This window comes from Heptranchias perlo, chromosome 40 (assembly GCF_035084215.1).
Source record: "Heptranchias perlo isolate sHepPer1 chromosome 40, sHepPer1.hap1, whole genome shotgun sequence".
Lineage (NCBI taxonomy): Eukaryota > Metazoa > Chordata > Chondrichthyes > Hexanchiformes > Hexanchidae > Heptranchias > Heptranchias perlo.
The window spans coordinates 3,823,173-3,839,992 of record NC_090364.1 but is presented as its reverse complement, the minus strand read 5'-3'; the positions used below and the strand labels follow the sequence as shown (position 1 = coordinate 3,839,992).

At 47.0% G+C, this 16,820-nt stretch overlaps 1 protein-coding gene across 4 annotated transcripts in view; it reads right to left on the bottom strand.

Annotated features, from left to right (window-relative positions):
* Positions 1–1,110: 1,110 nt before the first annotated feature.
* The window catches only part of LOC137305512 (AP-2 complex subunit alpha-2-like), a 54,564-nt gene continuing 38,854 nt past the window's right edge, over positions 1,111–16,820 (bottom strand). For all 4 annotated transcript variants that reach the window (XM_067974365.1, XM_067974367.1, XM_067974366.1 and 1 more), the window contains 7 exons: positions 16,539–16,621; positions 15,786–15,874; positions 13,599–13,723; positions 12,721–12,837; positions 11,625–11,694; positions 10,511–10,645; positions 1,111–9,929 (listed from right to left, as the gene is read on the bottom strand). In XM_067974365.1, coding sequence (XP_067830466.1) covers positions 9,852–9,929; positions 10,511–10,645; positions 11,625–11,694; positions 12,721–12,837; positions 13,599–13,723; positions 15,786–15,874; positions 16,539–16,621 — 697 coding nt within the window. In that variant the 3' untranslated portion in view covers positions 1,111–9,851. The remainder of the gene's footprint in view (positions 9,930–10,510; positions 10,646–11,624; positions 11,695–12,720; positions 12,838–13,598; positions 13,724–15,785; positions 15,875–16,538; positions 16,622–16,820) is intronic.

Here is a 16,820-nt window from a genome sequence, read left to right as displayed (position 1 = left end):
GCGATACTTTGTGACAACGAAAGTCGTAGCTTGTCAGATTCCTCAAAGTAGGATGCCTTGTCCCGTGTCTGTTCCCAGGTCCTGCAGGCACCATATAGGGTTCAGCTTGTCTACCACCTCCTGTACCAATATCTTATGGCGAAGGTGCCCTGGAGTGCAACATTCCTCCGACCCACCTCGTGCACCAGCACCTCTATTTAATGCCTCTGTCAAACAGGGGGGTTCAGAGCTCTGTTGTTCTACCACTTGTCCACATACTTATGCCTCTACATTTTTTTTTCTATTCCCTTTGGAAAGGCTGACATGTATTAAAACCATATTCAGCCCATCCAAACACAGGAAGAATTTTTGGCCCCGCAGTGTGGTCACTTACCTTTAACTGGCCACATTTCCCTTTAAATATCCTGTGGGATATACTGCCCCTCCCGTCACTACATTCCGTGCACCTGGGCCAATGTGTATAATAGTAATCATTTTAACGAATTCAGGTAAGGTCGTGTCACGACACCACTGGTGCTGGCAGTGATCCTACTGTCACTGACACTGAACTGCAGGATCCTGGTTGTCCCTCCTACAATCCATAGGCTCTTAAAACCCAAACTTGGATCTAACCAATATTTGATTTATCTCCTGCTCGTGACCTGCACCATGAGCCTTGGCTCTTCACCTAGATTTCCAAATTTATAAATATGTTCCCCCCCGCCCCCCATTTTAGAATTACAGGTGTAATATTCCTTTACATGTTCATGATCAAACATGTTTCCATGGAGATGGACCTGACAACCAATGACATCAGGGTATTCAGTGGAGTCTGGTCCAAAGAATAGAATTACTCCCTACTTTTTCTTTGTGGTTCCCTTGCTTAACCTTTTCCCATCCTCTCCTGAAGGTATTGACTCTGGCCTGGGCATAGACAGCCCTCCAGTACCTCACCCAAATGGCTGTCCTTCATGGTGTAAAGCCGGACTGAGCACTGGCGAGCTATTCGACTGTGGAGGCATTGCAATCAAGCCCAAAACCCCCTCCTTATCATTCGCGATGTGTACTGCGTCCGTTCCTAGTGTGCAAGTCACTAAAATGCAGCAAAATAAATCAGCACGGAGACAGGGATTGATCATAATGGTCAAAGTTTATCTAAATAGTGTCTCTTAAGTCCTTCATTGTACATTTGCTTCCGTTAAACAGTTTCTGTCATTTAACACTGACGGGAGATTCACATCTCGGGTGTATACACAGACGCACACGCACACAGAATATTCTAAGCCGCTCCTCTAATGAAACAGTGATTGCATAGTAACATCATAATCCTACTTCGGATTCAGCCATACTGGTACTCAGACGTTCACCAGATCAGACTAGATTCACTCAATTTTATTCCCCCCCCGCCCCCCCCCCCCCTTCAAAAGACTTGACTCCTGCTGAGGTACAGGCGCCAGTAACCTTCCAGTGTCTCCTCCCAAGTGACCATCCTTCACATGCAAGTCTGAACTGAGAGAGTTAGCATGATATTCAACCGTGGGGGACAAAAAAAACCACTCGATCCTGCCTTCATCCTGCATGTGCGTGCCTTCTGGCAGGAGTCCTGGCTGGTTCCCAACTCCCTTGCCCAGAGGTACTAAAGCCAATTGTAGGAGCCCCCTTCCCCCTCCTTGTTCCCCTCCCCCTATATCCTCTCACAGCAGCCCCTCAATTCTTGTTGTGCCCGACAGTGGTTGTGATGATGTGTCTTCCCTCCCAAATAAATTAGCAAATGCGCATTCTGTAGTGAGAAATGATGGGTCCTATTTCTGAGGGAGATTTCCTATTTTTAAATGTATTTTTAAAATGTTCCTTTTGCTAGGTGTCTTTGCACCTCTCATTATCCCAGGCCCCCATACATTAGCCCAGGCCCCTGCACCATTTCAAAACCTGTGTATCATCCCAGCCCCCTGTACCACCTCAGACCTCTACATCCCGTCCATTATCCCACACCTCTGCCGATGCCCCTTTGAGACCTGCTGCTAGCAGGTATGTGAACACAGCCTGGGGAAATCACTTCCCCCTCCCTATGGAAGCACCTCTGCCAACAGTGGAGTGGGAGAGATCAAAGACTCAGTATGTGGCGATGGTGGGGGAGGGTGGAGCGGGAGTTCAGCATTCTCTGCCAGGCCAGTGCAACAGTCATCCCTACCATAACGGTAGAAAATTGCCATGCCACCATAAGTACCCACCCTTTCACGTCCCCCAGCAATGAGGGTTAAAAGATGAAAGACAGGATCCTGGACAGTCAGAGCCTCGCTGCCATCATTGAGGCGCAGTTGATCCTACTGTCCAACCAACAGAGGCCACCGACTAATTTGCCCGCAACATCCATATTATCTCCGTAGGGTTTTCTTGCTCCCGGGGGAAAAGGCTCACTGTGAGAGAACAGAACAGAACTCATCGGCACGAACCGCAAATCAGGTAAGAGTGAGCCGAGCCCCAAATCCCTGGCTGTCTGGCCGTTTTGTAATGAGGTTAAAACGACCACACGACTGTTTGATTTCTGCAACAAAAGTACGACGCCAAAGAGAATTTCAGAATTCACCAGAGAAGTTGACACGGGAGCAGAAGCTAAACGGCTGCAGGGTCCAGAACACACACATCGCAACCCAAGGATAACCCTTGGCTTTTCTCCGTGAGACCAAAAAAAAAAGCATCTCGCAAGAAAAGGGACAAGTCTCGAGAATCCAGACCTCATATTAATGAGGTATTGAAGGATAGTAAGGGTTACGGGACCAAGGTGGGTAGCTAGGGTTAAGATACAGATCAGCCACGATCCAATTGAATGGCGGAACAGACTCAAGGGGCTGAATGGCCTCCTCCTGTTCCTACGTTCATCAACTCCAAAGCTGGATTCATGCCGCCTTTGACTTTTTTTATATAAATTTTCAAAAACTAATTTTCGCTTACCTCAAATAGATACACACAATCGGTAGACAGGATTTGCACTTCTGTTGCACTGCACCAGGTCTCTCAGAAATGTCCTAAACTGCTTTGCGTACAACAAATTACTTTCTGAAGTGCAGTCACTGTTGTGACGTCAGGGAGCACAGCAGCCATTTTACGCACAGCAAGATCCCACAAGCAGCAATGAGGTGAATGACCAGATGATCCTGTCTTTTGGTGTGTATCGGTCAAGGGAGGAATGTGGACCAGGACACCGGGAGAACTCCCCTTTGTTTTTCTTCAAATAGTGCCACGCGATCTTTACACACCCGCCTGAACCAGCGGGCCAGGTAGACAGGACCTCTGTTCTAATTCAAAATGAATTCGGCGAGAGGGTCGAGTCCAATTTGAACAGGATGCGGGGAGCTTATTCCGACAGTCACAGAAGTGAGTTTCGATATATGCTGTTTGAAAATTGGGTGGGTTATAGCCATTTGTGCACATGCGTCCCAGCACCCCTCATACCCCTTGGCGATTCATCTCAACACTTAGAATTCAAAGTTTTACTCACTCCTATCCAGGGAAGAATGCCTGGTATTGAGGGGCTTCTGTCCAAGTTAACAACCCATAACACGGGGTGCTGGAGGTGAGATTTAGCACTGCACCATCCCATCCGGTGAGCTTCAACTCCTGACCAGGGCTGTCCAGAGAGGGCTTCAATGGAGGAGGGGTGGGTACAGGGCAGGGTACGGGCAGCTGTGAGAGGATTATGAACCCCATCCATCACATTCTTCCCCCAAGAATCCGCCCTAGTAGTGAGTGAAAGCATCTCAGGGAACGGGTCTAAATCCCAAATTCCATACCATCACACACTGAGGGAGGCCAGAAAGGGCTCATGTAAAGGTTACAAGGAAGATGAATCAGACATTATACAGCACCCTTTAACACTTTTAGCTGTTGACCCTTACAATTCCTTTACGGTGTCCTGACCAAGTACCTCAGCTTCTGAACCGAATGTAAAAACCCACCTGTCCGATCGCTTTGAGGCATTAAATGCAAAATTACCAGTAGGGCTGGTTACACAGAGCAAAGGCTGGAGGCACACAGACAATATTTTGTATTATAGATCACACAATATCATACACTTTTTGCCTTGATTGAACTATGACTAAAGTGCTACAACATCACTAAGTTAATCGCTTTAATACGGATTGCATTTTAATAGAAACAACCTCATTCATGATTTGTAAACATGCTGCTTTTAAACAAGGCAGGCGAGCGGTTATTTTCACAAAATGGCTTGCCTGGTTCCCAGAATGTGCAGCAAGCTCCGTCCCCCTCAGTGACCTTTCGCTTCTCTCTGTTCCCAGAGCTGAGCGCAGCCTCCCCCTTATGCCAACTAACAAAAGTGCAAAAGGATTAAGTCAATATGTAAATAGTAACCCAAAATGTTCAGTTCCCAGCCGTCTAATTATTAGAAAATGTTCACACGGTGAAATAGAAAAAGGCCCAGACTGGATAGGAAGCCTGGATAGGTCCCGTGGGTCGAGAAGCCTTCTCTTTGACAGATAGGACTTACAATCCACTATTCCCCAACAGCCTAATTCAATCCCACTCAAACTGGCCATAGAAAACACTCATGTGATTTTCCATAGATGATTAGAATTAGCAAAAAGGGTTTTGTTCTGTAATTTTCTCCCCATCTGTCCTGAAGGTGTTGACGCTTCCTGGGGTATGGTTCCATGGGTGCCAGTTGCCCTTCAGTATCTCACCCAAGTGGTCTTCTAGTGAATGCCAGCAGGCTATTCCACTCTGGAGGGCATCGCGGCTAAGCCTGATCCTGCGCACTCCCAATGTTCACAACGTAGCAATCGGGAGAAGGGACCCTGACTGATTTTGTTCCTCCCTAGACCAAAGGGTAGTGCCCCTCCTGCTACCCAGGCTCACTCAGTGTGGACCAGTGATGGGACCTGGGCCCTTTCTTGCCTGTACGGCTCAGTTTCAAACTGGAACGTGCCTTTAAACAACCAACTTACAACCCCCAACGTGCAATGACCTAGAAAGTCACAGTTAAAAGTCAAAATAATTGGGTTGGAACAACTCCTTAGTCAGTGTATTTCTGGGAAGCTCGTTGGAAAGTCACAAGGTGAGACAGCGAGGTGAACTGATGGGGGGGAAGTTTTACCGATTGACGAAGACTGCAATTAGCCAAACTGTTTAAGTTTCACCTAATCCTGCACATGATATCCCTATTTATTTTGCATATGGTTCATTACTATCAAAATTATTGTATGAGCTCTTCCCCATACAGATCCTATAGTATCAAAGCTAGGGACTAAGAATTGAAAATCTATCTATAATACATTAAAAATCTTACATCTGCATGCACTTCCTGTTAAGAATTTATAATGTAAAAAGTTATGTCCACATTTAGAATGGAAACTGCCTATGTAAATTTGTCAAGCTGTAGCACCTGCACTGGCAGGAAGGAGTAATTACAGCGTGACAAGTTTACATAGGCATATAAACAATGACATTAGGAATTTATAATAGAAATATAAAAATAAAAGGACAGAATGTATGATTTTAAAATGGGGACTGAATTATATCCTCACACCCTAGTCCATTTATTCCCCATCTAACCCCACTTCATCGGAGGACTCCACTTGTTCCTGACTTCCCCCTATGCAACATCGTGGGAGATCGACTAGTTTATTTCTATAAAATGCTTCAAATAATTAAACCGATTTGAATGTGGATCTGTACAAGATCTGCCTCACAGGCCCAACGCATTGCAAGCGCTGCTACTATTCAGTAGAGACAGAACAGTCAAGAACGGAATCAGAGCTTCCGGCTTTGGAATAGAAGGCTGCGGCAGGATTTTGTGGGCTGCCCAGAAGGTATTTAAGATGATTAAAGGAGTTGATAGGGTAGAGAGAGAGAGAGAGAGAAACTATTTCCTCTGGTGGGGGGAGTCCAGAACAAGGGGGCATAACCTTAAAATTAAGAGCTGGACTGTTCAGGGGTGATGTCAGGAAGCACTTCTTCACACAAAAGGGAGTGGAAATCTGGAACTCTCTTCCCTCAAAAGGCTGTGGATGCTGGGGGGGTCAATTGGGAATTTCAAAACCGAGATTTTTGTTGGGCAAGGGTATTAAGTGACACGAAGCCAAGGTGGGTAGATGGAGTTAAGATGCAGATCGGCCGTGATCTGACTGAATGGCGGAACAGGGTCTGAATGGCCTCCTCCTGTTCTTATGTTCCCCGTCAGACGTTCTAACATGCTGCTGTAAAGAAGCAGAGTGAGAGATGCCTTTGGGCATCTCACGTATTGCAATCCAGCTCCTTCAAGGAGAATGGAGAAGATTCTGGGATTGTGAGGGGTGAGAGGCAAAGTAACCATTTTTTAAAAAAGACTAAAAGCATAAAAATAAAAGCTGCTGGAAACATGCAGCAGATTAATCAGTATTTGAAAAGAAAAAAAACAATTGGTGTTGAAATAAAAGATTCCATCTGAAGCATTAATCTGGTCTTTGTCATTCTGCTGTTGCCCAGTTTGCTGTGTAATTCCAGGGTTTCCAATTTCTAAATTAGATTTCCAGCATTTGTAGTTTTGTCCTCCTTTTATCATCACAGTGAAGATGTTATTTTGATGCCTGTGACCCATCCAGCAGCTTCTAAGGGGATGGATTGTTTAGTGTTTACGCTGGTCACTGCCTGCGCAGTCCATGGAAGGTGAATATGAAGAGAGTGCAAGCTAGATTACGCAAGTCAAGACCGAAAGAGGGACTCAAAATGGAGAAGTTGCTTCTAAGCTGCTCAGTAATTGCCAAAAAAAGCAGGGGGGGGGGGGGGGAGAAATTAGAAGGGGAGTTCCACATAAGGGTATCAAGGGATATAGAGAAAAGGCAGGTAAATGGAGTTGAGGTACAGATCGGCCGTGATCCAATTGAATGGCGGAGTAGGCTCGAGGGGCTGAATGGCCTCCTCATGTATTTAAATCCTTCTATGAAGCAGTTTCACTGAGCTCGGTGCTCATCTTCACGCTGCTCAGAAACAGCTTAGTCCGTGACTTTCATGTTATGGCGCTTTGGCACACAATAGCACGTCAAGTTACGAGGGACCTGACGAACAGACGATTCAGCCACTTGCTTAAAAGTAACCTCGGGCAGTGTTGCAGTAGTCCTCATTTCCTTCTCTCTCTCTCTCTCTCTCTCTCTCTTTCCCCCCACCCCACCGAACACAGTTCATTACAGCTTCTAGTGGCAGAAGAATACTGCACTTCCCCCGGGCATGGGAAGCCTTAATGTTTGCACGGTGACATCTTGTCAGTGAACTGGTCCCCAGCAAAGCATTTTCACCTTGTGCAAAGTTAGTCAATTAGGAACATTCCTCTAGAGTCTGGGGGAGGGTAGGAGGAAGTGTGATATCACACTACAATGGACAGGGGAGGGTGAATTTCCATTGGCCTCCCATAACTTCAATGGAAACCCCGCTTACTCACACAAATGGGGCTCCTGCCAAAGTTACAGTGACGCAGAGAGAGAAGTTCGGGGGAATTCTCGCTCCTTTGCCTGCTTTTAACTGTGCAAATCAAAACTCAACAGCAGGCAGAGCACATTGGGGACTGTAGTTGGGAAAGCTGCCTGATGTAATGTAGTGCATGTTATAGAGTAAAGACAAGGCAGGAACTTTATTCACATCCTTTGTTTCCTTGTATTTTTTTTTCCAGGTTACATTTTGACTCGAGTATTTCATTGAGGTCACAGCAACTCCATTAATTATTGGTCCAACTCACTGCTGACACTGAAAATTCAACATGGCTCCCTTCCCTCCCCCATTAGTTTACTGCTGCTGTCATTCAGCCACACTGAGCTGGTTAAATCAGCCTTTTAAAACTGGTTAAGCTTTCTCCATTTTATACAGCAGTGCAAAGAAGCCCCATTGCCAGGTTATCCAGTTGCTTGGTTAGTTCTATGTACAGACATTAGGCATATGGGATTCTCTTACATAAACAAGGGCAGGTTATAGCTAATCTGGGGCACACATAGCACACGTTTACTCACCATTTACAAGACAACTCCCAGTGCAGTAGCAACGTTATAGAAATGAGTGGCAGGGATTAACAAGCAAGCCAAGCCCTAAAGATACAAGACAAGTCCACAAGTGAAGGACATTGAGTGAAGCAGGGAGCAGGAGAGGGAATTCTGGGATAGAAAGGGAAAAATTGAGAAATCTAAACAGTGCTTTACTTCTGACCCGACAGTTTGAGCTGCACTTCTCCTATTTCCACTCCCCCCTCCCCCCGCCACTAAATCCGGCTCCTTTAATTCAGGCAGTTGAACTATAAATGCTTGAAGAACCGAGTCTGCATAGGATAAGGAAGCTTGGAAACGAACTCATGGACACGTAACTCCCAGATTCGGAACCAAAAGCGGTGCGGACGTGAAAGCAGCTTCAGAGGAAGGAACAATTTACCCCGTCGTCACATTTCGTTAACGTTAAACAAGGTGTTTCTGCACAACAGCACGTACCGTACACCTTGTGTTGGCTGCTAATGGCAGGAAGTAGGGGTGGGAGGGAGGGAGTAAGAGAGTCCGTTGAGTGGGGGCTGCACTGAGCAGTCTTTGTTTTTAACAAACCCAGGGAAGACGCATTGGTCCAAAGAGAGGATTGGAAGGGAAGTGTTCCAGTCTTTTTGCACTTAAAACAAAATGTTAAGCAAACAGTTAAATAAAAAAATTCGCCCACCCTCTTAGCTTTCAGTGGTGACATTTAAACAGCTAATTTAAATGACCAGAGTTACTCGGTCATACAGGTATTTCTATCCAGCCCTAAACAAGAGTTATATACAGATACATTTTACAATTACTTCATACATTTTTTTTAATATAAGGAATGACTATATCGATTAACAGTGAGGTGGGACTTCAAGTTGTTTGGTATTCGGGCATCACCTTGCTTTGAGGTCTGCAAAGGCAGTAGGAACCAAAAAAGAGTCAGCTGACGGCTACTGGAGAAATACAAATTCTGCTCAATATCCTCCAGTCACCCACCCGCCTCTCTGAAGGCGATGTCTTCTTGCTATAGGACAGTTCTTCAGGCAGTAGGCATCCTGCCCAGATGGACGTTCTCTGTGAAGTCAGTCTAGACAGCGAATGTCGGCCAGGCTATTGAACTGTGGAGGGCATCACTGTCTAGTCTGATCCCGTCCTCACTGGACATCCGCACAGACACACTCTCCGGCAGGTGTCGCTGTAACGTAACTAGGAGAGGCAGCAATAGCTGATTGTTCTCTCCTCAACCCAAGGCTACTGAAGGGAACTGCGGTGTTCCAACTGACTCTCTCCCTTCCCCCCCGCTCATACTGCACATTGAACCTCCCTGGTCTGTGCGTGGCTCAGCTTCACACACTGTAGTGCATCTACCAACTAAACCGGGGGGGGGGGGGGGGGGGAGTGGGCACGCACTGAGGTGGGGGGAGCCTTTCTGCTCTAAGATAACCTGAAAATACAGACGGTGAAATTTGTGGCCATCAAGTCTGACATACCCTCGTCACCAAGAGCTGCACAAACATTAAGTGCCGCTCGTTAACACGGTCGAGACCCACCGCGTACGGCAGTTAGGCCAGAGGCGTGTCGACTTCACCGCAATCTGGCGCCAGTGTCGCACGCAGTAGGATCTTGGCCGCCGCGTTTGATGTCCCGCGTACCAAAGCACCTTCTAAGCCCCTCCTCAATAGCAAAAAAAAAACCTCCACTGAACAATCACGTAAACGTATACTGTACTTAAAAGGACGTCACATGATACTTCTTGAAGATTTCACTGGACGTGGCATAGATATACGGACCTTCACGCACTCGTGCGCGCACACACATACACACACGCTCAGACTCAAACAAACACGCAGTATAGTGTAAGAGATCGATTACATGTAGGAGGCTTCAGAACTGCTGAGACAGTAATTCGCATAGTCGTTTCGACACGGTCTCCTTGCTTGTGCGTAGTGTGAGGCGATACATCTGAGGGGAGGGGGAATAGAAAGAGAAAGGAGAAACGTGAGCTTACAGAGCAAATCACTTCCAGCGGGCACTTCCTGACCAGACAAGAACAGGACAAAAGAGCACCCGCCCAGACCAAACGTGCTAAAAGCGATTGGCACTGGGTTTGTCCAGTCAAGGTGGAGAAAACACCCTTCGGCCTGTTGAAACCTACCCTTCCCAGTGCCCCAATACTCCCGCATCCTGTTATCAGCCAACATTCACATCCAGAAGCCTTCGAGAAGGGGGGCACTGGGCTGGTTCGGTTCCTCTTTCTTTCCTCCCCCACTCCCCTACCACCCCCCCAAGCTCAGCGGCACCGAGGCCAAACCGCAGACCTGCTACAATCACCCCCCCCGCCTGAGATCAAGCACAGACACTCAGATCGAACCTGCAGCCTGCTGGGCGGTATAGCTACCCACTGACCCCCATCGGGGTAATGGCTTGTGGCTATCGAGTGACACACTCAGTGATCTGCTGCTGCTGATCTGACCGACACAGCCTGCTGCACTGTCCCGCGCTGTGAAGTGGCACAAGATATCGGGCGATTAAATGTCACTAACCTGAGCCTGACCGTTGGGCTCCAGCCTCAACAAACACCCGACCTGGATGGATTTCGTGTGAATGACCCCCGCGCCAACAAAGTTGTCGGGATTGGGGTCGACGTCCTGCAGCAGAGCGGAGCCGAACCCTATCAACTGTGGGAAGAGAAAAGGAAAAATAAACTGAAGGAAGCGTCCCAGCAGAATCCCAGCTCCCCCAAGCAGTACCGTCCCACACAGAGAGAGAGAGAGGAAGCCTGCGACTGCACCAGTCCCACTCAGCAAGTTATATACGCCTTGCACTGCCTCACCAATGTCTTCCCTTCCACCTGCTTAAAGTGCAGACTGCGTCCACTGGGCTTTCGTTGTGTGCGAGGGAAAGTTCCACCAGCTAGCAGCTGCCCTCTTGGTACCTCGCCCCCCGCCCCCAAGTGACCATTCCTCATTCATTACACTCTAGAGCTAGAGCTGTTGGGCCATTCCCCACGAACAGAGTAGAGCTGGAAAACGGTGATGCCATTTTAGGCCAGTTACTAGAACGCGACCAACACTGTTCTTTATTCTGCACTTCGCGGTTTTACCATCGAGCGGGCGAATCGCACGCCCACTGTAAGCGCTGAGGACCGTGCTGGAGATTGGGCACTCGAGCTACAGAGAGGTCCCAAGGTAGTTGGGGAACGTTGTACGCTGCAGGAAAAAAAGTGGCTCAGGGGAGAACGAATGGAGGTGTTCTTGATTTTAAGGGGTACAGAACCCTAATAAACCACTTGACAAAGCCACAAACCAGTGGGCACAGACTCAGGGTCGCAGGAGGGAAGGTCAACAGCTGGTTTAAGTTTCAAAATACATCACACAGAGGGAGGCAGACAGTGTCTTCAAATTCAAGAGGAGCGGCACCATTTTTTGGCGAAGGAATCGACAGAGGGATATGAAAGACGTTTAGTTTGGGACGATGGTTTTGAATGTTGGGACTAATGATATAGACCAGTTGTTACCCCAGCTGAGACAGCACAGACTGACGATCGAACCCATCACCTTCCTGGTCTGTACGGTTCACGCCCATAGCCCAAGGTACATTTACCTACTGAGATGCATTAGTCCTGAAAGGACTATTGGAGGGGAGGGAGAATCTTACCTTAGCCTTGGTAACCTCGGTGTCCATGGGGTGATTAGCTTTAAAGATCTTCTGTGCTTCCTGCTGGGGACTGGCAAGAGGAGAACGTGTCGTAAATAACACAGGCAGTTCCTGGTAACGGTGAAAGCTTACTCAGAACATCAGAGCAGTTTGGCTGCAATTACATTACCAGACAGCTGTACCATCTGAAAATCTTCTCCCCACAATTAATTTGCTGAAGTTGAAGGGATCAAAACAGAACTTCAAAAGTGAAGATCTTAGAAGGAGAATACTATTACAATTGGGGAGTTCTCCCCAGTGTCCTGGGCCAATATTTTTTATCCTCAACCAACATCACAAACACATAATCTGGTCATTGTCACATTGCTGTTTGCGGGAGCTTGCTGTGCACAAATTGCCTGCTGCGTTGCCTACATTACAACAGTGACTACACTTCAAAAAGAGTACTTCATTGGCTGTAAAGTGCTCAAGGACATCCTGAGGACGTGAAAGGCGCTATATAAATGCAAGTTCTTTCCTTTCTTTTTACTACTAAATTCCCGTCCGTCAGCTCAGCAGCAAACAATAGGGCCAAATGAATTCACTCCATTGTTGTCGGTTCTGAACTAGTCCGGCCACATCAGTCATCTGTAACCCTTTCTGTGACAAGTCACTCTTGACATTGTCTATCCAGCCATTCCTTGGTCTTCTGCTTCTTGTTCCATGTATCTGTGAGTGCACACGGGGAATTGCACAGCACACTTCATGGAATATGGCATTGCAATGCTGGGACTCTACTTTGTACGGACATGGATACAAGGCCATGTGTGCTTTGCAATGACACCATCATCTGCATGCTGCCCCTTGTACTGCCGCAACCGTCACTGAACAGAGCTGCGTTCAAAATGCGATTGCATGCGTTCAGCTCCGGTTACAGCAGGAGATCCCTAATAAAGCAGAGCTGTACTTTGTAGACAGTTCCACTGCTGCGCCCCCACTGTTCTGCCATGGCTCGCTCTCCACACACTGTGTTAAATCCAACTTCCCCACTGCCTGCCGCACCTACCGCTGCCCATCACCTCCCACTGCTTTCCACCGTCCCGAGCTCATTCCATACCTGCTGAGCTGCTTCCAGCGCTGGAAAAAGTCTTCGGACGCCATCTCTGTTGGCTGGAAAAACTTGTTGACGGTTATGGGTAGTTTTAGGGTGATATTCTGCAGGGTTCCGCCATATCTACCAACAAAGCGAGAGAGATTATAACAATCGCAAATATTTTTTTTTAAAACAACAAAAAGTGAAAGATTTTTTTTTAAGGGAGGTGTTAGTTCAAATATCCTCTTTCACCTCTTGGACCTGGGCTCAAAGTCCCATCCAAAGGGATTTTTAAGGCCTGTTTTTGGAAGAAAGAATGGGTTACAGCTGCAAAGTATTAACCTACACAGTGTAGTTAACTAGCAGTGAGAACAACCAGCACTTGTTTTGCCAATCCAACGAACAGCCAGATGGGAACTTGATACATCCTGCATCAAAGCACAAAAGCCCATTACGGATCAGATAATTGGGGAATAAAAGGGAGCAAAATGGTGTGTAATCCCTCCCCCCAAAAACTAAGCTGTAATTTGCCCTCCCAAGAATGCTACATTTATGTGGGACGAGTAAATCCACGCACTGGTTTTATTCGTAGAGTCGCTCAAGTCAAAACCATGAAGCCAAAATCCATCATGACCGACAAACCCAGTCAGGCAAATCCCAGTTGGCTGGGGTATCCTGAACCGCGTGGAGCTCACTGGTATTTGGTTTCATTAGAATTTTCAGTCTTGTTCAGTTTCCCATTCCTCCAAACAATTGCTCCCGTTGTTCTCTGTCTGAGTGCTGCCTGCAGCCAGGCCGCTCCCAAATCGAAGCACCCACGAAAAAGAGAGAGAGCAAGAGATTTAAATGAAAGCAGGTTAGAGGGCAGAGGATCGAGGACCAGCACGAGGCAAACCCAGTACCTGAACTGAATGTTGAGCAGCGGGGCTTCGGTAAAATCTGACAAGCATTCGATGTTAATCACTTGCTGAACCTGTGCTCCACCTTCCACAATCGGCTCCACTGGCTTGGCCTGAAGATTCAGCTGTGAGACAGCGTTAAAGAATTTAGGGGAGTATCTATTGTACGACACTATCTTTGCCTCCTTCCCAATTCACTCTTCTCTCCTAAATGCACCGACACTCTCACTTGGGTACAGTTTCATCGTTAATACGCCACCAAAGTGCCTATTCCTCACGATCGACTGCAAATACTACATGTCGGCAGACTATTTGACTGGAGAGCATCAAGTTAGCCCAGTTGTGTTTGCACATGTACACTTGCACACATATAATGCACGCACACAAAGACACATATACACACAGAATGACTGGATAACAACCAGAAGCAGGGACACTTTGCCGATTTTCCCATCTCACCCAGCAACATTAACACCATTTGTCACATCCCTACCGTTAGCTGATTTCAATCTGATCTAACGCAAAATGGATTGAACCTAGTTGGCTTAGAAATAGAGGTGTCAGCCGTGGCTCAGTGAGTAGCACTCTCGCCCGAGTCAGAAGGCTGTGGGTTACTGCAAAATCTCAGCTTCCACACAAAGTTCACAAAGGCAGGCAATGTCTATCTACCCAAGGAAGATAGATCAGGAGTATTTTCTAAATGGTGAGAAGCTAGGAACCGTGAAGGAGCAGGGAGATTTAGGAGTCCGTGAACTGATGAATTAAGAGCATCGCACAATAGAAAAGTGCACGGGCTTAAAGCGATGCAGCACTGGTAGCAACAAGATAAATAAGCAGAGTGGCAGCTTGGCTCAGTTGGTAGCTCCCTCACCCGAGTCAGAAAGTTGTGGCTTCAGCCCCACTACAGGACTTGTAATCTAGGCTGGCACTTCAGTGCAGTACTGAGAATGTGCTGCATTTTTGTCGGTGCCATACTTCAGATGAGGTTCTGTTTGCCTATTCAGGTCATGGAATGACAGAATCTTACAGCACAGGAGGCCGCCATTCGGCCCATTGCGCCTGTGCTGGCTCATTGAAAGAGCTGTCCAATTAGCCCCACTCTTTCCCACAGCCCTGTAAATTTCTCCTTTTCAAGTATTTATCCAATTCCTCTTTGAAAGTTATTATTGAATCTGCTTCCACTACCCTTTCAGTGAATTCCAGATCATGACTCGTGTAAAAAAAATCTCATCTATCCTCTGGTTCTTTTGCCAATTATCTTAAATCTGTCCCCTCTGGTCACCGACCCTCCCGCCAATGGAAACAATTTATCCTTATTTACTCTATCAAAACCCCTCATAATATTGAGCACCTCTATTAAATCTCCTCTTAACCTTCTCTGCTCTGAGGAAGAATAATCCCAGCTTCTCTAAACTCTCCACGTAACACTATAAAGCTGGTTGTTAATGATTCCCTGGTACTATTTGAATAGAAGCAGGATTTCTCCCCATCTTTGATGATGCTTCTGAGAGACACGATAAGGCATTATACAATTCGTAATCTTTCTTTTTGATGCCTTCATTGCATCCCAAGTTATATTACATAGAATTTACAGCACAGAAACAGGCCTTTCGGCCCAACTGGTCTATGCCGGCCCCCTCCCATTCCCTCTCCATCTAACTATCAGCATATCCTCCTATTCCTTTCTCCCTCATGTGCTAAGTTAGCTTCCCTTTTAATGCATCTACGCTATTCGCCTCAACTACTCCTTGTGGTAGCAAGTTCCACATTCTCACCACTCTCTGAGTAAAGAAGTTTCTCCTGAATTCTCTATTGGATTTATTGGTGACTATCTTATATTTATGCTCCTACTTTTGGTCTCCCCCACAAGTGGAAATATCTCCTCTGCATCTACCATAGTGAACCCCTTTCATAATGTTGAAGACCTCTTTCAGGTCACCCCTCAACCTTCTCTTTTCTAGAGAAAAGAGCCCCAGTCTGTTCAGTTTTTCCTGCTAAGTATGTCCTTTCAGTTCTAGTATCATCCTTGTGAATCTTTTTTTGTACCTTCTCCAGTGCCTCTATATCCTTTTTATAATAGAGACCAGAACTATGCACAGTCCAAGCGCGGTCTAACCAAGGTTTGATACAAGTTGAACAGACACACTCCATTAAACTCCTTTCCATGCCCACTGAAAGTAAAAGGATATGATTCTGCAGCTCGCCGGGGCAGCTGACGTCCAGGGTGAAGTTGAGGAACTGAACAGATGTCTTATTCCCAAAAAACAAGTACATTCGACCTAGACGTGGAGAGACAAGAAAATAATCAGCACTCTTACTGACAGCAATGCTAAAGACCTTTGGTCAGGCCAGCCAAAACAGTCGGCCTCGAAATTAAGTTGCTTCTAGGAAACCTAATCTTCTAAATGGAAGCTACGTGCCAGCAATCCACAAAGACCAGGAAGGTGCCAGGTCCGGCTCCCAGTCTATGTCAAATTAGCTCTCAAATGGCATTACATAATTGGCCTTGGGTGTCCCAGGACGCAGTACCCTGGGGTGAGCAGTCAGTCTGGGTTCCTGCTCCCCGATCGATATCCAGCGTGTCCCGCTGGAAACCCCACACGTGTGTGGATGGCAGGTGAGGCCAGGATCCAGCTAGATTGCGATGCCTTCGCTGGCAAAGAGCCGGTCGACACTCACGACCTAGGCTCACACACGAAGGGCCACTGGTACTCGTGGAAGCATGCTGCAGAAATCCAGTGTCGGCGGGAAAGGAGGGGAGAAAATCTGTGGGAGTAGGGGAACACCCCACAAGCTTGAAACTAAAAAAGGTTTTCAAAACGGCGGCAACGGATTCTGCCAATAAGCGTGGGTCAGGAGCGACTGCGAGCACGGCTCCCTGAAATAGCAATTTTAGCCCAGCTAAGGCCAGTCAATCTAAAGTGAAGGACAGGAGTCACTCACCCAGATTCTGTCGATATTCCGACTTTATTCCAATCTGCAGAAGCTGGTTTTCAAACAGGACCCCGTTGTTTTTGCAGACAAACCTACATCGGAGGGAGAGGAGTGGACAGACAGAAAGCCAAAAGATCAGCCAACACTGGGAAACTGAGTTTATGTCTAAAAGCAGGACAATACTCCAGTATGTACACAATGGGAACAGTAGCTGGTGAAGGCTCATCCCAGACCAGTGCTGACACTCGCATTTTGGCACCAACATGCTATTAAAAAAAAAATCAGCGTTAA